Here is a 24,719-nt window from a genome sequence, read left to right as displayed (position 1 = left end):
CTGTAGCTTTTTTACTCACAAATGTTAAGTGCACAATGTTAAGCATTTCTGAGGCCTTATAGATAGAACAGAAGCCAATGAATTGCAGCAACCCATGGCCAAATCACATACCTGCAACAAACTACTGCACCCAATAGAATCTGATTGATGTCTTTACATGGCTTTCAACAATGACAAATTTGGTTGAACATGTAAATAGGAAAAATGCACATCTTTATCCAATCAAGCGATATTCTAACATTTGTTGTGACGATGTAGACCATTCGCGCAACTTGTAATAATAACAATACTGCTTATAGTGATGGAAACATTCCAGCAATTTCATTAAAGAATTGAACAAATTTCCGAAAGTGTGAGAGGAGCCCTGGAATGTGACAGCTGCTTCTAAAAGTCACGACGCTCTGAACAGAAACTCATTTGTATTTACTCTGCAAAGGTCGATTTCCCATAGTCACTCGGGGTTTAATATGAAGCTGCATTAAAACTGTTGACATCTGTTGGGTTTTTGGCATGGCCGCTTGACTCGCACCTGCTTCTGAGCGCACCTGGACCATCAAACAATGAGGCCATAAACACCAGCGTTTCACTGTAGGAGCCCTCCGCTCACAGCGTTCAAACACACACAGACTTTTGACAGCTGTTTCCCGCCCGTACTGACCTACTACGTCCAGGGTGTACGTGTGGTTGATCGCTCCGAACTCATTCTCGACCAGGCAGGTGTAGTTGCCCTTATCTGACGGCACCACGCTCTCCATGATCAGGGTCCAGTGTTGGCTTCGTACCTGCGGGAGAGACAGCGGGGCATTGGAATTGTTAGGAACCAACAATAAGAGCCTTTTTAAGAGGAACAAGTGAGTTTTAACATACTATGGTGCTCAGGATTCACAGCATTGGTTGACTTTGGAGAATGCTTTTAAATGTTTTTTGTCCTCTAGTGGATTAGTTCTTCTCTCACCTAAAAAAAAAAACCTTTACCCTTATGGGACGCACCTGGATGACTCGAAAGCTTAGAGCATCAAAGTAGAGCTTATTAAAGGCACACTGCATAACATTTTGGACTAAATTTATACTGTTGCCATCAGTACAAAACATGCTTCCGATGAGCTCGACACAGAAAATACTACAACTACAGTGGTTAATCAAAGAATGGATTTGGATGAGGACCTGTTTAAATCTGAAATTCTAGTGCCTTCTAGTCACATCTCCATGGAGACGAGCTGGAGACGTACCCACTCCCGGTAAAGTTACAGTCATGTCTTAGGAGAGGTGAGCAGCTCACAGCAAAAGCACATGTTTGTTTGTACATTATAAGGTATTTTTCAATGATGAAAATATCTGTCATAAAATGAATGCCTGTATTTCAATTTTAGTTATTGGGTAAAATTCTACGTGGCTTTAAATAATAATAGATAATAGAATAATATTACAGTGCAAAGGACAAACATTTATTGAAACCCGTGATGGAAAAGGTTTATAAAATGCAAGGGAAAAAGTCACAAAACAGCAGCAGAAAAGTGATTTAAAAAAAAAAAAACAATGATGACAACGAGACAAAAAAAAAAATGCAAGGAGAAAGACCAGTTTAGATCAGTTTTGTTGGTCTTAGCTTTCAAATGAGATGTTACACTGGCCAATAGCTCTCCAGTCAAGAAGCTTTTAGATTGGGGTAAGGTCGGCCCAACTGGAGAAAATGCGCTCGGTTCAGGTGGGGGTTAAGAGGGAAATTCCCACTGATATTAGGAATCTTATTTCCAGGTGAGTCTTGGCCCCAAAGGGAAACCTCTTGTACATGTTTTTAGTGGTAGGGGAAACCGGAGTACCATGCAAACTCCACACAGAAAGGTCTAGGTGGGAATCAAACCCAGGACCTTCTTGCTGCAAGCTGCTGCGCCTCATATGTATTTTATTTTGTATCCTGAACCAACTTTTAGCTAGCAATGGCTAAATACAGGGGAATGAAAGATGGCAATAATAGAAGCTACAAAAAACATCATCCACATTATGTCTGGGGAATAAATCCGCAGCTCGAGGCCAGTTTGCATGTTCATTTCTTTGCTGTCTATTCTTTCCAACAAAATAGCCTTCGGATGCCCAGACATGTCACGGCAGAGAAACAGCTAATTCGGAAGTCGAGCAACACTTTTTTTCTTCCCTTTAGCATTGTTGTGTCTCAAAGCGGTGCCAAGTGACGTGTAGAAAGTAATCTATGTTGATATTAACATTGTATTAGTCTATTCATTATTCATTTGTTCGACTTGTTAGGTGCCTTTATGGAGAATTGAGCAAACACAATGTCAACAAGTCGCCCGGAACACGATGCTCCTCGCGTTTAAACTTTAACCATCTTAGCGACCGTGTTTGTAAACCCCGTTTGAATTTAAGCTGGAGTTAGCGTTGCCGCAGCGGAGCCAGCAGGACCAGTTCTCCCTGATTGAGTTACCTCGGTATTCGCGGCACATTTCGATCTCACTTCTCTCTATACCTCACTGTCTAGGGGCATTTAACCCTCACGTCCCGGGGCCTTGGGTTTCCGACTCACGGGAAGTGAGTGGGGTGGGGAGCGAGACGCGGTTACAGGAGGTGGGCTGAGCAAAGTGTCCCAGCGTGAGGAGGCGCACGGATGAGCAATTTCAATTTCACACAAGAAACACCGGCTTTCCTCTGCTTTGTCCGCCTGACTGTCCACTGATGGGTGAAAAGGGGGATAGAAGAGCGGCAGGATAGAAAGAGCCTTTAAGAGGTGGAAATGCTTAATATGTGGGTATTTGTAGATGTAGCTGCAAATATTAGCAAAAGAATAGTGAGACTAAAGCAAAAATATTTTAGAACAGCAAGGGCGAGGCTTTAAAATTTGATATCTTGTTTAAATCACTGGAATTATTTGACATTAATTTGTGTAACTCTGACTTGCAGTAGTAAAACGAGGCAAGAATGGTATGTAATAAGAAATTTGATCTTATCATAATAAGATGTTTTACTTGTGTTTCCTCCGCCTACATGTTCCAGCAACGTCCTCTGGTGTAGAATGAGCCCAGGCCTATTCACCACAACTGCCTCTAAAATCCTGCACTGTCACTCAGAAAGTTGTGACTTCGGCCTGAAGTGCCGTCATGCACGAGTTTAATATAGAAATTGCAGTTACGTGTAAGACCTGAGGTGGCAGTAGTGAGTATAAAATGACCAACTTGCATCTAGTCTCTTAAAGAGCAAAACGACTTGTTCTATGGGCAAATTATTTAACTTGCTGCTCAAATTAAGGTGAAAATTCCAAAGAAAAACGTATTTTTGTATTTGTTTATTGCAGTATAAACAGTAGTGGCTTTTTAATAATGGCCAGGATATGTTTGACATTTAATTTGCTGTTTAAAGGAATCAAAATGCTGTCCTTCTTGAGGAGTAGCACTATCGGTGGAGACATGGCAATAGAAATAGTTTACATACATGTGTTAGCAGTATAACCTAATGTTGGTAATTCAGTGGAAGATAATTCTGTGGCAAAGTTTGTGACACTCAATACTCCAACAAAAACAGACAAGACCGCTAGACATTTGTACTAAATCAATTTCACGTATTGGCTGTTTGTCTTTTACCTTGTAGCCCCCCATGCGGTCCTCCTGGCGGAAAGGCCTGTTGTTCTTGAGCCAGCGCAGTTTGGGGGTGGGTTTGCCTCCTGCAGCACAGCGGAACTTCACTGTGTTCGCAGCTGGCACCGCGTGCAACTTCTTCTCCATCTTCGACGACGACGTCCAGTAGGGGGCACCTGGAAAGGAAGGCGCAAAGGAGGTTAGTGCAAAAGTATTATCTTTATCAGAAGCACTCGACAACACAGTAGCAGCTTTGTGGCGGAAGGTCCAAGCTCTGCACGATCGCGAGACATGTCCAGCGCCTTGGCAGAGGTCTCCACAACTGCTTCTAGTTGTGTGCTCATTGTTCATTTAAGCCATCTTTCTCTCTTTGCTTTTTTTTTTTTTTTTTGGTAACACAGTACTGTAGTGTTTAACAGTTCAGGCTGCAGGCTATTGGGCTGAGAAAGGCAGATACAGTGTGAGCAAGCGTGACTGCGGGGGAGCCAAGGCCGAACCAATCTTAACACTTTCCAAACCCCACTTAGATATGACCCGCAACCAAAAGGCACCCCATATATACACACACAGGACATAGATCACACACACATAGACACGGGGCTAAATGAAAACACACACTGGAGGCTAAACATGAGCTCTGGGGGGAGAAAGTGGCTGGGCGTTGCCAACAGGGTAACTGGACCATCACATTCAATTTCATCTTATTCCACTTAGCAGCTTTCTTTCACTCCCTACACTTCCTACAATTACCAGAGCTCTCCTGTTTATCAGCCTGTCACTTGGCTGGTGCAGCTATATCACATTTAGGAAACCATTATCAACCATTAAAGATTACAGTTAAGTCTCTTTTGAGCAAATATTAGTGTTAGTATATTTGGAAAGGCCATTAAGAATCTAAAAATCACATGAGCCTCGACCTGATAAGTAATCTCTTATTTTGACCAGCGGTTTGCAAACTAGTCCCTCTATGTTCCACCTTAAAACAAATATATGTTTAGTACCACAAGGAAGAGGCTAAGACTAAATATGAGCTAAACCAGGTCTAAAAAGAGGACGCAATATGACTAAATTAGGTGTATGCAAGGGGAAAGACAGGCATTAAAGCAAAACTAAAGCATAGATATAGTCTGAAATTGGAAATAATATTAATTGTGCCAGGCCCAAAACTTGCATCGGTTGCATCAAGATATTGTATTTCTAAACACTGCATGCTTTTTAGAGAAAGAGATGATCATGCAAGGTTCATAGTTACCCAGTATTGTTGGTAATGCTTTCTATATAGTGTTACCTATTGTTTCTTTTTGGTTTACGTGCATCCATTTTGTATGTGCTTAAAATGTGTTAGACACAACTGTAAAGCTAATTGAAACTAAACCAGATCGATCGTTATTTTTGAGGACAATCTGTTCAATATACAGTGTGTCACGTGGAAGTAACCATATCCAGGAAGTCGATCCTCAAACTCAACAACGACAATTGCGTTTAGCCAGAATGCAATAACTTTGAACAGCCTCTAGCCTTCAACAAGACTTCCTGAAATCCATCACTTCCCAGGCTCCCATTTGTCCCAGCTCCAGCCTGTGTTTCTCAGCTGGACGTTCCTCCGGAGCCCCCCCCCCGCCCCCCCCTCCACTCCGCTCCGCTTTCTCCGCTCTGCACCTGGGCGCGTGATTGCCTAAACAGATGGGACTCCACTCCAAGCTCAAAGTCAAACAACAACCCAAACGGCCCATACGCCGGACCAGAACTTCCCTTTCGCTCGGAGCAGAAGTACGAGCGGCAAAAGGGAATACCCGGCTGATAAGAGCCCTCGTAAACATGTAAATAAGGCCCGGGAGATGGCCTGATACGGTCACCCTCCCCTCCTCCCAAATGCTGACAATCCGCTTCACTTCGCACACACACTATCAGACACTTGCCATGAATTTCTCTGGCACGGACAACCGGACAAGACATGCATACTTGGATAGACAAGTCAGTAAACAGCGCTCTTCCTTCCTGGACTGCATATGGTACAAAGTATAATAAGTCATTGGAGATCCTCTTCCTGCATTTTCCTATAGTCTACTAGTATGTATATGTAGAGGCACACAGTAAATCGGAGACTTCTGCATTTTATTCCATTTCTTGTTGCTGCACAATCATCAGCTGCCAAATCGATGTCAGCAGCCTGCTTGTATATTACAATACCGTTTAAACATAGGGGATAGGCACTTTTTGAGCAGGAAGAGTGACTAGCTTTGCATCACATTAGCAAAAAGTATCTAGTATGAAAAAAGTAGCCTCAATCTGCGACTATTTTTTCATAGATTGTGGTGACTTTGATAGTAGTTTGAAGTGTGCAAATTGAATAGCCCATTGCTCCGTATTACTGTGCATCTCTTTCTACGGCGAAGTATATTTGTGATGAAGATTGCATGTTTTTCCAATCGCCCCAGTTCCGTCCACGCTCTGACACAGACAGATGAGGCGCAGACTGGCCCATTGCGAGGCTGTCTCTTCTCGGCGACCCCTGACCCCCATATTGGCGACGGGGTCGGAGGATGAGGTGAGGACTTGAAAGGTGAGCGGGGCTGTTTCCCATGCTCTTCCGTCCGGCGGGGCAACACTTCAAACAGGGCGACCCTCTCCAGTACCCCCTCGCTCTCTCTCTCTCTCTCTCTCTCTCTCTGCCCCACTGTCTCCACCGCTCCAGATGGGGCCAGGACGGAGACTCTCACTGTCCCGCAAGCCCCTCAGTATCCGGAGACCCCCCGCTCCACGGCTGTTTGTCCTGCAGCGGACCGGGGGTGAGTTGAGGTTATCTGACTGTGCAGCGATGACGCCAGGCTGCCCTCGCGAGCTCTACCGCTAAATGCTTCCATGTCCGTGTTAACTGGCTGTGCTATGGCCTTGTGTGAGCAACAGGAAGAACGTGGTTTGACTGAAAAATACAATTGTGAGACTAACAGAAGTGAATGCCACAGATTAAAGCGACCCTGTCATGCATAATTGAGGGGCAAAAACATTCCTTGGGGTATTCCAGCAATGATATTTCACTTTTTAAAGTTTGAAATAATGTTTATTGAAGAAGAAAAAAAAGGGGAGACTGCCCTGGTCTGGACTTCAAATCATCTCTCAGCAGACAGCAGAAGGGAACGTCCTGTTAAAGAACTGCTAGCAAATTCATGCCGTCGGTAGATACACACTTTCAGCGCAGAACGGTTCCAGTGTTGTACAATGTAGGGGACAGTTTCGTGTTCCCTCTATTTTCCTTGAGTCCCAACTGTTTAGGTCAATAAATTCTTATTTCTTGTTGAATATACAGTAGTGGCCTATATCTGTTCTTACATTCAGATGCCTTGCCCTTCCTGAGTCTCTCCATTTAGGCTTTTTACCAACGCAAAGATGATACAGTGGCTGTACTTTTGACTCACACTATGTAACTTTTTAGAGCCTAAAGGGTTACATAGTATGCTGCCTATTAAATACCTCTGGGCATGTTTTTCTTCCAAGTCTAACATCTCAGTAAGTCAAGTCAAAGGGGCAATGTGTTTTACATTTCTTTGTAAATAACCGCATATACGGACTCTATAAAGGATTGGAAATGGTATCGATTTACAATAAGCTAAAACTCCAACACACTGAAAAGCACTGTTCCAAGATCCTTAAATCAACAGGTCTAAAAGCCAGAGCTCCACGTGGCTTTATAACTAAATGACATCAGCCGCCCCCTCCCATCGGTGTCCCCCCCCCAAAAAAAAATTACAGTCTTCCCTCTCAAGTCTCCTCTGTGTCTCCTCCAATAACACCGCTCTTTTAATGACGAAGCACAAACTCTGCGGACCGTCTCCCCTCCCCGACCTCGGCTCCTGAAACTTCTCCTCAAAGTCAAATCAAAACGCTTTGTTTCAACTATGGCCCCGTGCCCAAGCCCTGTTTGAAGTCGAGGGGGGAAAAAACAGGACTATGCTTTCTACCACGCCCACATAGTATTCCCTCTACCTCCCCTCTTGACTCCAAAACTCAGAAATCTTTTGGTCCTGATTCAGCTCACTCCTCTTTCTTCTTCTTCTTCTTCTTCTTCTACACTTTTTTCTTTTAGAATTACATTTCAATAATAACCCTAGTTTTGTAAGCAACTGCTTGCGAACTGCCAGAACAGCTTTCTCTTTGTTTTGTTGCTGGATCTATTCCCCTTCCACTATTTTTCCACACTAAGTCTCTCTCTCTCTTCCCCCCATATTTAATGGATTTCAGGCAATTACAGTCCGCCCGTAGTGGGGGAGGAGAACTGCGTGTGGAGAATTTTAACAAGATGTGGAAGCCCTCATCTTGACTTCGGAGTGTGTGTGCGTGTGTATACGGGTGCAAAGCATGTGTGCGCGTGGCTATATAAACTAAATACTAGCAGGGAAGTTAGCAGGCGAGGTTTTGGAGCGAGGAACTTTCTCTTTCTCACACACACAGACGGCCATCAGGTGGGTAACCGGGTCCAGATGGGGTGTTTTTTATAATGGATGAGCCCAGCTGACTGCATGGCTGGCTGGCTGGCTGGGTGGATAGATGGCTGCTTGGCTTGGCCCCATGAAGCCAAACTACACGAGAGACGTTAGTAGGAGGAATGCTAAGAATCCCTATATTCCCTGGAGGACCGCGCCTGGGAGACGTACACAGATCCACACAAACTTCACAGTAAAGGGCTAGACAGGAATGCTATAGAAGAGGTGTGCAGAGCAAGGCAGAGGTGACCAGTGTGTTTAGGCCTGCCAGTATTGAAAACAAAGCAATTTTCTGAACCCAAACCAAACGTTTGAGAATTACTGGTATGGGTTAAAGATAAGTCTGCTCAATATGAGAAAAATACAGTCTTCGATAACTGTTTTGAGTGTTGATTTTAATCATATTATTGCGATATTTTACCATTTCAACACTGGTAGTTTTGAGCAATTTATGTCAAAAGAAAATCAGGACCAAAATAAGAATAAACTGATCTAAATTGGATCTAAAGCTGAAGTTCTGTAAATTTTTAGGTTCTTGCAATATGAATTTCTCATCACCCAATATTGTGATAACAATCATTTGAACATATATTTTATTTGTTTCATTTGGTTGGGACAGTGCATGTCAATGAACAGACATGGGACTCGTGCACGTAAACACGCAGGACTAATTTGGGACTTGGGCTAATTTGCATTCATTGTCTCACACTCACACTCTCAAACACACTCTCATCCTAACCTATTGTAAATAGTAACCACTGTGCACTCGTGCCGTGGTTATAAGAAACATAATAACGACAACTTTATAGTATGTTATTGATATGATATTTTTTGCAAGTTTCCGAAACTTACATGCATGAATTTATCAATGCAGCCTAAAATCAAGTGATTTACCAAAATGGCTTAATATTTTGTACAAAAGGTTAATATAATATGGGCTATAACAACAATTGTTGATTATGTGTAGTTGCATAAATCATTGTGAACAAATTCAAAGACACAGGGCAATTCTGTGAGAAGCAGCATGCACTGTAGCAAAATGCATTAGTGACAAACACTGCCAAAGCAAAACCAAGCCCCCGACGGTCCCCATTTATTAAGCATTAATGGCAGACAATTTCTGCAACTTATCACTATGCGGTCAAAAAGCAGACAAACTCTTCCATACAGCACATATGGAATGAGGGCCGGACACAGACTAGTCTAACTTCACTCATTTGCCCCTTAATACTCACTCAACTGCTCCCCGTCCGCCCCTGTGTCCTCCGAGCGCTCAGTATCGTCCTCGTCATCCCCCGACGAGATGGCATCTGCACAGAGCAACCAGGGTTACTACTGCCGCCTCATACAACCTCCCCTCATGCATGCAGCGTTTCAGTGTTCACTCAACCCTGCAGACTTTAGAGCTAGATGTAAATACTGTGTTGGCCAATACTGTACACACCAAACTAATATGAACCACATCAGTAACAGGCCTCACAGTTGTCCTCTATGGGCCTGAGGTAAGTACACCTTTTGTTTGATGCAACACACAGTGACATTCACACAGTTACTTTTAAATTTAGATTCATGAGTTCGCATTTTTGTACAAAACTAAAGACAAACAACAGTAACAGACAGGGGACATGCCAACGCCACATCAAGCATTAACTCCAGAAACCTGGTGTGAGGCAGAAGTGCTAACCACTCTGCCACTGAGCACTTGAACCATTCACTCCAACACAAATGTCTTGACAGTAACACGTGTTTTTGCCTCCAGAATACTGCCTGGGGCTTCCATCCATGGCCATGTTCTGACTGTAACTCAGCCCTACACTCACAGCCTGCCTGCTCCTGACTCACCTGTGACATTGACTATGAAGCACACTGTGTCTGTGCCCACACTGGTGCAGGCGTACAGGCCTGAGTCCTTGGCCGTAGTGTCACGGATCTGCAGCACGTCCTGCTCTATCAGCGTGCGATTGTTGGCGCCCAGAGAGCGGCCATCTTTGGTCCAGGTGATGGTCCCCGTCAGTGGCAGCGGGCAGCTCAGCTTCAGCACCTCCCCCGGGTGCACTGAGCACAGCGTGGGCTTAGAAATTTGGTATTTGTTGGACGCCTCTGCAGGAGTGAGGGGCAGGTAGGAGGAAGGTGCACAAGGACAGACAGAGAAGGGAGAGGAAGAGACAAGCCAGAGTGTCAGAAACAAAATCACCACATGACCCCATGGAAGCACTTCATTATATGCACAGGAAGAATAGGCCCATATAAATCACCTCATTATCATTATCACAATCTTCCCAGAGTAAAATACCACTTTTCTGTGACAGAGTCTATCATTGGTCTTTATAGATTTAGAGCATGCAGTTAATCTCCCAACAGTGTGTACAGAAAACAAATCAATGCAGGTGAAAATTGAACATAGCTGTCCCCCATTTTCCAAAACACCTTTTCTAAGTGAAGCCAAGCAGCGGATGTGTATATTGGTGAGTATATGAGCAAATAAAAAACAAGTAATCAAACTCCTCTCATCTGTGCAAAGCAAGCAGCCAGAAGACGAAGCATTTCTTTCTTTCTTTTTACAGCAGGGGACAAGAAAGGGAGGGTAAGGTTGCTTTGTTGGTTGTTGTTTTTTGCATTTTGGATTGTAAACTTTTGACCTGACCATAGCCTGACTCTGCTGGTTTCCAACGCTTTCATAACATGGCCATGGAGGACTTATAACCCCTGCACAAAATCTGCCGGCCAAAGCACAGTGTATGAGGCTCAGCTTGACTCCAAAGTGCGTAAAAACTTCACATCTGGGAGAAAATCCAAGTCTCTGTGAGTGCGCGTGAGTACATTGTGTCATCTGGCTATGACTGTCGTGAGTGTGCACAACCGGTATACGACCAAAGACGTCACTGCTACAGACGCAGCACGGTATAAAAAGTGTTCAAAATGTATGATTATAGGATGGAAATGGCATTGGGAACTAGGGATGTTTCCATGGTATTATCAAGAAAATACCACATTTCCTGGTATTCTAAAAAAAAAAAAAAAAAGGATACCAGGTTATGTGTTGTATGGGTTTGGTTTGGTTCAGCCCTATTACATTGAAATAATATACATTTGTGTGTCCTGTTTCCTTGTATTTACCATAATTGCCATGTTATAACACTTTCAAGAACCACTGTATTCCCGTCTTATGACCATTATACTGCCATTACTGTGCGTCAAAGTACAAACATGTCTTATTAGGATAAACACTATCCCACATTTTCAACACAAAAGCTGCCACTTCACACTTCTAACAAAGAATTTTCTAACGACAATAATAGTCTCTTCAATAGCAAAGCGTTAAGAGGCTTTTGTGGGGATTAGACTGGATTTGGTTTAAGAAAGTGCCAACAAGAAATCATAGCGAAAGCCTTGGACTGCATGGGGCTAAAGTTACGAGGAGTATTTGTTATTACGACAGAGCATTTCATAATAATACTCTCACTACAGTACTCCTCTGTGTGTACTGGCATACCTCAGCTGCCTGTGCAGGAAGCAGTAGTCCTACCTCGAGGCACGAGCCAGCGATACGGGCATGTTTTTTAAGAGTCTAAATGTCCCCTGTGGGCAAGTCAGTGCGCACAGGTACAGTCCCCGCATTGTCTTCAATCCGGAAATAATTAACCCTCTCCCCCTGAGCGCTAAGGCAGAGAGACTGTGGGTGGCCAGATAAGAGGTGGAGCAGCGCTGATTGATGGAAGCTTTCTCAAATACCTTTTAAGGCAGGATTTTTACAAACCAGACGCTATGACATGGCCGGCTCCAGACTCGTCTTAAAGGTTGGGGGCATGTGCGAGGTGAAGTTTTTCGGCACGGGAGTGTTATGAGAACTAGGTGAAGTATGGGCCTAAATGTCACGCTGTCAAACAGGGCTGAACGGGATGAGATTTGTGGGAACTGCTATGGTTGTTGTTGTTGATGTTGTTGTTGTTGTTGTGACTCTACAGATTTGAATGGGGTTGATGTAGAGAAATGTTGACTTGAGGAAAAAGTCTGTAGTCTAGTCTTCACCATTTTCAAAACAATCGCCTACACTATGAAGGATGCGAGTATAGGTGAAAGATTCAGGCCTTTTTTTTCTATGGGAGAAGTTCGATATAAGGCTTGGCTATAGATTTCAGAATGACTAAGCAATGCACCACCTGGATTTTTCCTGATACTTGCACCGCCAGGCGTCTCTCCTGTCAGCACTTCTTACAAGAAACAAGACGCTTTAGTGAAAGTCGATCCAGACCCGCAAAATGTCGATGTTTTTGTCATGGATGGGAACGCCGTCTCCTGTTCGATTAAAGAACAACATGCATGCACGTGTGAGCTGCACCTTTGTCCCATCACCAGCTGTCTCCCTTTCTCCGCACTCTTTCTTCCTCTCACCTCCTCCTTGTCCCACCCCCCACCCCCCCACCTCTCTCAGAAACACCTCCCCAAACACACGGAGACCCTCGCGACCCCGCTGACCTGACCCTGACCCGCCCCAAACCTGTTGACACCTCCGACATGCCAGATTCTTCATGGGAAACCTGTGCCGAGCGAGAACACTACCGTTCAAAAGTTTTGCGCTCACCCAGACAGGTTTATGTTTTCCATGAAATCGCGTATATGGAATAGCTTTCATTTCTCAGAACAAGAATAAAGGTGCAAGTTTCAGAATAAAGTTCAAATGCTGATGCTCCAGATACTCAACTATCTTAAAGGAAAGTAAGTTTTGTAGCTTCTCTGATCAGAACAAGTCATCAATTCACCTTTAACACCATGTACCAAGAGAACGCTGGAGTTATGGTCACTTGTAGATATTCCATTAAAAATCGCCAACTTGAATAGTAATTTATCACATTAACAATTGCCTTTCTGATTAATTTAATGTTATCCTTGTGCTTTTCCTTCAAAAATAAAGGCATTTTAAGTGACCCCAAACTTTTGATTGGTAGTGTATATTCGAGGCATTTTCAAATCAGCTGAACTATTCCTTTATGTGCTTTCGAGCGGCGTTTCTCCAAATGTGGCCGTGTACCGAGGCATTTGGGCTTCACCGTGTGGCACTCAGGGTCATCTGCTATACTGGAATTTATTCATTATAAGTTATAGATTATTTTACTAATGCTTTAGTTGTGTGTTAATGTGTTCAGACATCTTTTAGTCCAGTATTTTACACACTTTTTAAGCCCTGGCACTAATGCGGATGCTCAAATATCATATAAAGTGGTTCTTAAAAGTTTGAGAACCGCGGTTTTAGTGAAGGACCAGCGAGATGAGAGAAAACCCTGGTAAAGAGGAGTCTGCAGTGCTCTATATGTGCAGCATGCTTGTGTAGGTGAATAGGTGAATCCACTCGTGAGTGAATGTGAGAGTGGATATTTCAATTGGCTGCCTTTCGAGGGTGTTTCCCATCGAAGGCCCTATAACAGAAGGGCCCTCAATGCTATATGAACGCTACATCACAGTCTGCCTTTCCTTTTCCTCACCTCCATCCTCTCTGTAATCCATTATCTAGTGTTGAGCAGACGGCGTCCTCTCCTCTCGCGGCTGGTCAGGCCTGGGACGCACGCTGAGCTAAAGACTTGAAACGTTTCACTCCAGCTTTTTCATCTCGCAAAGTTTTGGACGCCGCGGGATCCTCCTTCACGCTCGCAAAAATACTTTCCCTCCATTTCTATCAAAGCGCCTCTCTCTCTCTCTCTCTCTCCTCCCTTTTTCATCACTATCATTTTAAGGCTCTATCTCTCGCCTGGGGAGCGCCGTCTTTTCTTGTGCTATTACACGTGTCTATCAGGTGTGATCGGGCTGCCCTCTCCACTCACTATCTCATCTCTCACACCATCTCGGCTCACAATAATTAGTCTAGCAGGAGCCCCAGATGAAGGAGGCAATTCTCGCAAACGTCTTCACATCTGCTCGGGCCCGTCTGTCTCTCTGCCTGTCAAATCATTCGGAGCCAGGAGAAGATGTCGAGAGTGCAGTGTGTTTGTGCCTTTGTTCGCTCTAAAATATTTTTCATAACACAAAACTTTGGACAACGTTATGGTTTTGAAAACTCTCCTGCCATCTGTGTTGAATTGTTGATGTGGAAATAGTGAGGCACCGCCATTTCTCTGGCCGATCATGAGCTTGGGTTTGCTATCTTCCAGCTATAGGGATCACATGAGGCAAGAATTAAAGCTTTTCCCAGCAACAATGGGCCTGCAGTGGGGCATGCCATCAACAAGTGCCAGTCTTATGGTGCGGGCACGTAACTCAGTAACTCAAAGTCAGACTAGACGCCATTCGTTTTTGCTAAGTGCCACCCACTCTGTTACTATGCAGAATTCTATTAAACATCTTTTTGGCACCATACCTGATTTTTCTCTCTAGAAATGGAACGAAATTTGTTTTGTCCTACTTTAGTGTATTGTAAACTCTGGCATGTGTGAGAAAAACACCTACTTATTAGAGGTCGACCGATATGGGTTTTAAGTCAAATTTCTGACTGATATTTTTGGCTGATTTTACCAACTGTCTGGTCTACAATGCTGTAAAAACATAAATAGCGTACTTGGCCACTCCAGCAGTGGCCGATTAATACTGTTGCTAACCGCAGCATTTTGCCCGGTGATCGAAAATACGATTGTGGAGGTTAAAACTTACTCAGCGATTGAATTCTTCAGGTTCTGTACTTCCAAATGACATACAGCATGTCCATATTCACCTGACTTCCCTCTTTCCAATGCAAAAGGCGATAGTCGATATAGTAAAATCCCCAAATATCGGCATTTGAGTCAATTTCTATAGTTTTCTAACATTTCTGTGACATCTGATCTTGAGAACTGACCGCAAAATTGTGAAATTAGAAGAATTGGGATGCTACAGATATATTAAGAAAGTTAAGAATTGTTTTTAGTGACTTCCTCTGTCATTGTTTGTTATCAAAAGATCAGCTATAGGGCCTTTCAAGTGTTATTTGCATTATTGACTAACCAAACTTAACTAGAAATGTCCCCCGAGGCTAATGTGGGTTGCATTTTTGGTCTAATGACTTTTCACAATGCCTAAATCAGTAACTTTATTGATGAATAGTCAATATGTAGTACTGCTTCAGCATATTAATTCGTTATTAACTTTAATTACTATCCACAACTACTACTTGCACTTCTTCTATGACTTAGCATACAACAACTACTCTGCATGTTTAATACTCTAGTGCAGATTCTGCCTCCTCCATCTCCCTTTAAAGTCTGCCGTCGTATTTAAAAGAGCCCATCACTCCCCAGAAAGCCACTTCATCTTTAAAATCTCCCCTCTCCTCCCCGTAGCTTCTGTCGATGGGAAAGGTGGACTAAACGTAATGAGTGCCATCTCTCAGTCTCCCTCAGCCAAATCACATTAAAGCGGGTTGAATCCTCCTCACGTCCCCTCGGCCCGGGGACTTTAGGCTTCACTCTTCTTGTGTGTGTCTGCCGCTCCTCACTGATGTCTGTGGCTTTTCTCATTCAAATCCTCTTTAGTCTTTTTATGATGACAAAGGAGCTGCTGCATGAACTGGCTCCTGCTGGTGTCCATGGCGACGACCCCAGCTCCCACAACCCCCCTCCTTCAAAATGCCCCGTTACCCCCCAGTGCCCTGAACCCGACCCGACCTCTTTAGTTTTATCAGAAACACCCCTTTGTCAAAATATCCTCTAAACTTTAGGCGCAGAATAGGTGTTTGAAGTGTTAGGGCATGTTTTATATCACACTTTGTCAGCATATTAGCATAGCTACCTTGAAGTCATTTTGTGATGAAATTCACTTTTTTCCCCCCATTCTGTTTTCCAAACTTTGCAGCATTATCATATTCTATGTCTTAGATCAAGTAGATGGTTTGCTGGAACCATAAAAAAAAATACACATCATGGCGCCGTGTAAACAAGCAGCAACCTCCCTCTCTCTTGGTACAGCTGTGTATTTCTGTTTTATGGTCAAAAGTGCATATGACAGGTTTTAATTAATGCTTTTGGAAATATGACTTATTAGGATAACATCTGTTGTAAGTAATAATTTCCCATTGACTTAACATGGTTGGCACGGCAACAGTTTACAATTGTTTGCCTCTATCCATGTCACTTCCTGTCGGCGTCCAATAAGGAAGTTAAACTATAAACAACACAAAATTTGTCAAATTAAAGAAAGCTGCGTAAAATTTGTAGCTAAATCTTAAATATAATTGTTTGTTTGTAAAGATTGGGCTATTGTAAAAAAAAAAAAAAAAAAATTCAACCCTTTAATAAATACACAATAAGAGAGTTGGAAATACTTCATTATTTATAAAACAATATGTACAAAGTAAGCCTAGGAATGTCAATCTATTTGGAAAATCTTTGTGTTCATCTTTATGAGCACCGATGCTTGAAGCGTCGACAGCTTTTCTAATGTGTTTCTCTGTAGTTGAAGCTGCATCGTGTATGAAAAATAAACTACTGTCATCCTCAACTCTCTTATCACGCCGGTGTGAAGTCAAAACGCCGCGGTGACAAGACGCTCTCTGACCACATCTCCCAAAGCAAACACTTAAACTCACGCAGGCTATTGACTCCCCGCGGGCTGTGAACCTTTTAGATTAACACCAGGCAGCAACAGGCTAATAAAACTCCGTGAAGGTCGTATTTCAAGTCCAAGTGCCCCCCGGTCACACCAGCGCCAGCCCGAGTCTCTCAGCATTTGTTTGGAGTTCAAGTCCACACACACGCATATATAAACTGAGGCCTATTAACTGGCCAGCTGACACTTTTATACTTTTACGGCCTCGCTCCTACTGTGTGGACAGAAGACTATTGCAGATGCAGCGATGCCTTGACTTTCCCACCTTCGTAAACAAAGGACAGACGCACTTGGATGCTGTTGACTTGAGTCTGTTCCTGGTAATAGGGCTGTATAATGATGACGGTACTGTGAATTCCCATAAGCAGAACTTACATAATGGGGGACTTGCATGACGTTCGGCTCAGTTTAGTTTTGCAGGTCAGATTTTTGCCATGTGATGTTGCGAAAGGCAATTATTAATGCTGCAAATCTGAGCTTGTTTTATTTCTCAACATTTTATCAGACCAAAACAAAGAGAAATACTACTTTTTCTACCATTACAAAATCATAATAAGTAAATGGTGTTTCAAGTTCCCGAAACCAGAGATTAATTATTTCTTTTTATTAATTCATGTAATTTTAAAGGGGTTAGATGCAAGTTGGTCATTTTATACTCTACACTACCGCCACCTCAGGTCATACGTGTAACTGCACCTTCTATATTAAAGTGATAGTCTGTAAGTTTGCAAAGAGAGGCGAGGTACGAGTGAAATTTGAAAGTAAACAGTCAAATCCCTCCCCTCTTTAACTATTAAGCCCAGTTTGCAAAATGAGGAGAGCAGGAACAGAATTTTAAAAAGTATACGATCAAGCTCCTCCCCCTCCCACCTGATTGGACCTGACAGGTTGGTTCACAGGAAAATCTCGCCTCATTGGTCATAGGATACTAGACTCTGATTAGTTGCTGAGATCCGAGAAGGAGGGACTTTCCAAAAATGAATATATATATATTATTACTTACTTTACATCCAAATGTAAAACTAGGTGGTTCATTTTGCACATTTTATAAAATTTGTAAAAGATTTACACTTCCAGACTATCACTTTAAGCTTGTGCATGATGGTAATTCGGACCTGAAGTAACAACTTTTTGAGTGGCAGTGCAGGATTTTAGAGGCAGTTGTGGTGAACAGGTCTGGACTCATTCTACACATTAGGACATTGCTGGAATATGTAATATATATATTTTTTTAAACTCCGTATAGCCCCTTTAAGTGCACATGTGGCATGTCTGACTTCAGGACATCCAGGCAACTTCCCTCATCTGTTTTTTATTCGTTAGCCCTCCGTTATCCCATGGTCTATTCAAAAAAAAAAAAAAAGGCTCGACCACAGCGTCCATAAAGCCACAGCTACACACTGCAGACACACCTTTAAGGCTGGCACCACTGTTAGGCCACCCGCGGATATTTTAATCACTAAGCAAACGCTGAACAAGGTAAACAGTGCCATAGATACCGCAGCGGCAACAATAGCTCTGTTATGGACAACTAAATCTGACACACTACGACTCTTACAGCAACCGTCCTGCAAACAAACTAACACAGGCCACCAGCAGAGCAGCAGCAGCAGGCGTGGGCCGCCGGGACATTGATATGCAACAGCAAGAGCTACAACAATTACAGCTCCCACACGCGGTGCAGGGTGGCCGGGGCTTCAGGCCATGCAGGGGCAGGGGCAGGAGAGGGGGCAACGCAAAGCTAAAGGGGGCTTAATCATCCACCAATCTGTCTTACTAATTTTTCTGTGCCTTCAAGCTGCTGGTTAGAAAGACTTTAAATCGCACTGATGAAGACTGGCAGCATGAAGGGCAAGTTACCCGAAAAACGTGTAATTGAGAACGTTTGATTTTCTACAGAGTTAACAAAAATGTTCATGTGTTTTGTCCCATTTTTGGTTAGTTTCTGTTTTAAACTTTAGGCATGGTGTAGTCACAGTTTTGACCCAGTTTAGTCCTGTTTTAGACTTGGTTTCAGTCTTGTAGTAGCCCAAAATTTACACTGAAGTGGTACTTGGAGTTAAAGATTTGAGAGCCTCTCCTATATCTATGGAAAAATTACAAAAAACACTGCCTGAATCTGTTAAAAAGTTGTTTTTTATAATGATCTCAGCATTGTAGGCTTATTTAATGCTTTAACAAGGCTATATGACAGATTCAGTTCTTATGTAGGGGGTCAACATATATCAAACAGAGAAGCCAAATGGAAAAAAACTTTAGTCAGCTTTGAAATTGTAAGTATAGTTCATTGGGTCAGCCGTAGATATAAAGTATAAGATGATGGTGTTGCCCACTTTGAATCGCGGTGTGACCCTCGGATTGAATCACCCGCAGCTGCAGCGGATCTAAATCCCATCAGCCTTTACCGTGTGCAGCGTTGACCCCAGATCAGATAAAAGGGGTCAATCTTGAGCGCCCCCTGGACCCTGATCATGTGACTTCTCCTCATTGAACTCCCTAATCTCCCATCACCTGACCACACCGCTGGATAATCCCTCCATCTAAAGCATACAAGTCAAACACGCACAAATCCTGCTTTTTTTTTTGTTTTAACAACTTTTTAAGGGCCCGTCATTTGCGGGAAACTTATTAAACCACCAATTTAAACATTCCAGGGTTCGACATGGAGCTTCATCAAAACAACCAAGTGAAACTCAAGGAAGAGAATATGAATTGACCCTAAATACAACCACTGTAACTCACTAAACCCAATCTTTACACGAGCACAGGGTCTATAAAATCTGCAATTACTAGTGCTGTGTGAGATCCTTACCAATGCAACTCTTTATGTTTACCCATGACTGGCTCAGGTCTGACACAAAAAGGTCACCGAGTTCTGACCGTTGATGGATATTTGTGAGTCTTAAAATGTCTTGTGATGTAGAATAGCAAGACATGCAAAACATCCACTTTCTATGCTTTGAGTGGTCCTCGAAGTGACAGGGAAACGTCAAGGTGACCCGTATTAATCTGACCGGACACTCCTGGGCTACCACTTGGAGCAACCTTCTTCTTAGCATGAAAACGCTATCGTGAACTGGAGCCCGGGATCGCCCAGCATGGAGCCAAACAGTCTGAGACATCAACAACAACAACTTTACCAAAGCTTCTCATTAGACCCACCAGGTAAGACCCGCAGCTGACCCCTGGGCCAAGGGTCAAGAAACAAAGGAGAAGTTAGAGGAGCAGCTCAAAAAGTGATGCTAGCTTACAATTAGCATGCTGATGAAGGCCTGCGAACAAAAGGCTTTGAGGAATGTGCGTTGCCATCCATCACAACAAACCACTTTAACAGCAGACGCCAGGAGTTGGAGACGGGGAGAGAAATCGGTCAAATTGCTCATGATTTTGCTGAAGACGTCAAAAAAAAAAAAATGAAATGGCTTTTTCAAATAATTGACTTGGAAAGAGTTGGAAGACGAGGCTGTTTTTCTGTCTCCAGCTGGGGAAGGGCACCAGCGCAGTGCCAGTACAAACAGTGTCCCACCCATTTCACAGCTCATGTCCTCCCACACTCCGGCATACCTCTGCGCTCTGAACCTCCGCAGACACGAGCGACTGGAGGTGAAAAAACTCAAAAGTGAGAACCCGCGTACTGGTTCGGGGGCAGATATACACCAACCGGTCAGGCAAGATGTTATCTAAAGTTTATATGAGTTTTGTGTTGTGAAATCGAGACTGTCACATCTTCTCGGTGACTGTTTTATTAGTACAGGCGTGTAATTAATCACTGTCAGTCTCTTAACCAACTAAGCTTGTATAGTTATTTTATCTACTGCCACTTAGCTGCAGACACAGGGGGATATATGTAAAGTTTATTTTAGTATAGAGCTCCATGCATGGCCAATATTCCCAAGAAACTTAAAGCTTTATTTGAATGAAATAGTAGCATGACACTAACTCATTTCACGTTTCTGGATAAAAGTCAAACATTCTTTCTTTCTTGTTTCTATTTGCTGATAAACCACTTTCCCTCCTCTCTCTGCTTCCACGTATGACAACTGCGGTTACATTTAGAGGTTCACACGTCAATTTGAAACCTCCCATTGAAATTTCTAAAGATCACGATTCATCAAAAGCAAGATGAGACATAAAACAACACTGGACTGGTTGGTAAGGAATTGGGTTTTTAAACTTTAGTCTTACAGTATTTAAACATTTAAATGCTTTTGAAAAGAGTTTCAATTACCAAGCTCTACTGCTCTAAAGAACACACAAACTTCAAATAAATATTGAATTTCAACGTAACAAGCTTCAAACGACGGAGGTAGAGGGAACGTGCCTTGGGTTGTGGAGTGAGTGTGGCAAAAGAGATCCGAGGCACTCTGATGAGGATGAAAGTGCTTTATGGAGAGAGTGTCTCGGATCTCTCACTCCACAACCACAAGGAAAGTTTCTTCTACCTCCATGCTTTGTTTCATCCTGGAAAAGCACCTGATTTTACAGTGTTTCAAACATTTTTAAAGACTGTTTTTTGACCCAGTGCAGTACTTCTGACCTTCTGTTTACAAGCTTCAAAAGACTTCCCTTGTCAGATCAATTCCACCAGTAAGAGCTCCATGTTTCAATTTGAACCAGGTTTACGAGTCGGAGAAACAACAGAAACACCCCACTGTCAGTCAGTCAGTGTCCCTGTCCCGTCCCAGTCTAGGCCTGTCTCGCGTTGGGAGTCTCAGTCTTACCTTCGGGCTCCTCTGTGGTCTCCTCGTCTTTGGCGGCGGTGAGGGGCGGCCGTGCCACGCTGAGCGACAGCAGAGACAGCAGCGCCACGGCAGCCAGCAGCCGGGCCATCCCGTTAGAGAAGCCCCATACCCCCCCTCTCCTCCACCTCCCCCTGGACACTGATCCCATCTGAGGACGTCCGGCAAACCATCAACTGCTGAGGGTCGGCCTGTCACTCACTGGAATTTAGCCAATCGCCTGAAGAAAGACAACAACAGAAACGTTACCGTAAGTGTGGCATCAAAAGCATGTAGTCAATAAACTGTCTATTAACTTTAAAGCAAACTAACAGCACAGTAATACTTTGTTTTAACTGGAAATATCTGTATAGGCCTTTAAAAAAAATGACAAAATCGCAATATCTGTCTTAACACGGCTTTTACTCTAATATAGGAAGTGTAATAAGGAGATTCTACTTTGTTTGACTATTTCTTCAGTGCTGTTGCTCTTATCCAAACGTTTTCCTTGACACCTCCTTGTGAAATTTGGAATCAGATCTTTGACAGCCCGCTTTCAGCTTCCCAACCCGCTGCTTGAGAACCGCAGGATTACCCTAAATCAACAGCGCCACAGACGATAGACGGTGTTGCAAAATGCTGTCAAACTCGCTGTGCCACAGAAATACCGAGGCACTGAGGCACCGGCAGAAACGCATCCACTCCCGCCATTCGAAACGATAATTGTAGGCAGCGCACTAGTTAGTCTTTAGGCAAGCCAATTAGCCCGGTACAGCAGCGCCAAAAAGCGGTCATTCACAGCGAGTAAACCCGTCTCATCTCGTGAGTCATCGCTTATTCAAAGATGAGAGCCTTTTATATGGAAATGTGGGATCAACCAGACCTCATGCGGCGAGGAATTTGAATACCACTTTGATAGCTTTTTTCTAAATGGAAAAGAGATTAAAAATTGGGGAGCAATAAATCACATTGAAGTAGACTTTTTTCTTTTTTTTGTGTGTGTGCAAATGTGTCAATGGCTGAGATGCGACGATTTGATTCCCGTGCGCAACAGATGCACCAAACCTGTTGCTGCGCCTCTCCGCCTCCGTCTTAATGCCACTTACGCGCGACGGGTCACTGCCTGCGATTTCGTGATTCGATTATAAAATGCTTAAAAGGTGGTCACTGAAACGCAGCGCTGTTATATTTGGGGCTACTTTGCGCCTGCATGCATGTGCGCGGCCGGACATCTGCGTTTGCAAGTGTGTACACCGGAGTCTCCAGAGGTTTGGCGGAGTCACGCTTCCCTGCGCTCCTTCTCGCTCCAGCTGGAGATATCGATTTGCGGTCGCCACAGACGCGCACACAACAGGCAGAGAGGAACTAGTTAAAGCATAGCTCCTTCTATTTACACATTAACCCATTGACCAGTGATGCGCAATGGGCATTTGGGGGAGAAAGTGGTGGTATACGCACAAAAGGGCATTCAAATAGTAAAGCAACAATACACGTGCAAAATCATTCCACATCAACCTAACTATTTCAACATGTTTTGACCAATGTAACCCCGTGATGCATATTCTAAAACATTCAATCTAAAATCAATGTCAAACTTTTTATGACCCAAAACGGTGGCTTGGCGCGCGTGTTATGGCGCTACGAGCCTCTCGCACACACACACACAAAAAATTGATCGCATTCGCATATGACATAATCTCAGTTCAGACCCTTCAACTCTTTGCAGATGTGTCCGCAGTGCCGTGGTGCGTCGTGACAGCGGGGACGCACGAGGTATCCACGCATGCACCGGTGCACCGCGACTTTCATTAAACCCAAAAAAAAAGAGGGAAAAAAAAAAAAACAGCCTCTGAATGAAATTTCTTTGGCGCTGATTACGTTCCCATTGAAATTCAAATCAACTTGGCTCCCGTTGACAATGGGGGCTCATTTGGAGGCGCTCAGTGATTTAGGGCTCCGGCACCGAGGCAGTGGAAAAAACAAGTGCGGTCACGGGATAATTGGCACCGTAAACGTAATGTAGAAAATTAAGCCAAGTAATAAATAACCAGGGCGCTCGTTAATGGGGGGGTCTGAACGGTGATGATGCAAAGGGGCTGTGTGGCGCGTCTCCATAAAGTAAACATTCATTGATTTTGATAAACACAGGCCCAGCTAATAGTCCTTCTCAAGATGGGTTTGTCATAATGAGTTGAAATACTCATGTGTCAGTCAGTTTAGACTTGATATGACACGCTTTAGTTTACTTCCCCAAAGTCAACATACTGAAGGATTCGAAGATGATTTGCGTAAAAAGTTATCCGACAGTGCGTAAACAAGCGCAAACATAGGCTACGTGGGTTGAGACTTGGAGAGAGGACTTACTTGTAAGCGCTAAAGTCGTGGAGGTATCTGTTTTGGCATGCACAGATAAGGGAGGAGAGAGCATGAGCTGAATCCACACACAGGAATGCTCCGACTCCACAATGCACCAAAAAAAAAAATCTATACGACGCGCTGCTCTTTTCGGCTGTACAGCTCCTCCAGCCGCCGTGACCAAAGCGCGCTCAGGTATAATCCAAACTCAGGTGGTAATGTAGTCCAGTGCCACGCAAAAAAAAGAAATCCCACTTTTTTCGCTCGTTATCCTTTTGAGAACTCGTCGGAAAATCTCGCAGCGCAGTCCCCCCCCCCCCTCTCCGAAACTTTGCTCCTCCAAGTCTCCCAAGTTTCTGCTACATGCCGCGTCTCCACTTGTCAAAGCCGCGCAGAGTCTGCAGAGTCTCCGCGAGGACGAGGGAAAGAGGTTGGAAAACGCGTCGCTGTCCAAACGCAAAGTGTCATACAATCCTCGCGATGTGAACTGTCCCCACGTAAGCGAGCGTCTGTCGTGCGTCTCTTCCGCAGCCTGCCCTCGTACTGTTCCTCAGACGCTTTGTCAGGTTTACGAGGTTTTTTCTGCTCCTTACGTCTCCACACACTGCCCTCCTCCTTCGCTCCAGTGGGTGTCATTCCCCCCCGAGCACCCCCAGTTGTAATTCGAGCCGTTTCCTGGCCGCTTCAGCCTTTCTCCGCCCATCAAACTGCAGCGCAGCCTGGCTGGCTGTCCCGCGCTCGACTCGTTTTTACCCCGTGCAACAAGGCGAGGGCCCCATCCGTGGCCCAGTGCTCTATACTCCTCCGACTCTCGCTGGAGCCCCGCGGTAAGCGCGCCTCCTAGCGGCTGTGATGTGCAGCGAGTCCAACAAGTGTCCCACAAGCCTTGTTACAGAGTCAGTGAGATGCAAACACAACAATGGTAAACAACATTTGAAAAATAGTAAGTATATGCTATAAAACACTGTAGATAGATTTGTTTGTGGCACAGTGGTTAAAGCTTTGATCAAATG

At 43.9% G+C, this 24,719-nt stretch overlaps 1 protein-coding gene across 5 annotated transcripts in view; it reads right to left on the bottom strand.

Annotated features, from left to right (window-relative positions):
* Window positions 1–24,384, bottom strand: part of fgfr2 (fibroblast growth factor receptor 2) — a 55,237-nt gene extending 30,853 nt beyond the window's left edge. The window contains exons 1-6 of one of the 5 annotated variants that reach the window (XM_079559729.1): window positions 23,716–24,384; window positions 21,355–21,592; window positions 9,908–10,165; window positions 9,301–9,375; window positions 3,591–3,760; window positions 659–782 (exon numbers count right to left, since the gene is read on the bottom strand). In XM_079559729.1, coding sequence (XP_079415855.1) covers window positions 659–782; window positions 3,591–3,760; window positions 9,301–9,375; window positions 9,908–10,165; window positions 21,355–21,523 — 796 coding nt within the window. In that variant the 5' untranslated portion in view covers window positions 21,524–21,592; window positions 23,716–24,384. The remainder of the gene's footprint in view (window positions 1–658; window positions 783–3,590; window positions 3,761–9,300; window positions 9,376–9,907; window positions 10,166–21,354; window positions 21,593–23,715) is intronic. The other 4 variants (XM_079559728.1, XM_079559730.1, XM_079559731.1 and 1 more) reach the window with 4 other exon arrangements.
* Between the last annotated feature and the right edge of the window lie 335 nt (window positions 24,385–24,719).

This window comes from Gobius niger (assembly GCF_951799975.1).
Source record: "Gobius niger genome assembly, chromosome: 7".
Lineage (NCBI taxonomy): Eukaryota > Metazoa > Chordata > Actinopteri > Gobiiformes > Gobiidae > Gobius > Gobius niger.
This window is presented reverse-complemented; position numbering and strand designations above follow the sequence as displayed.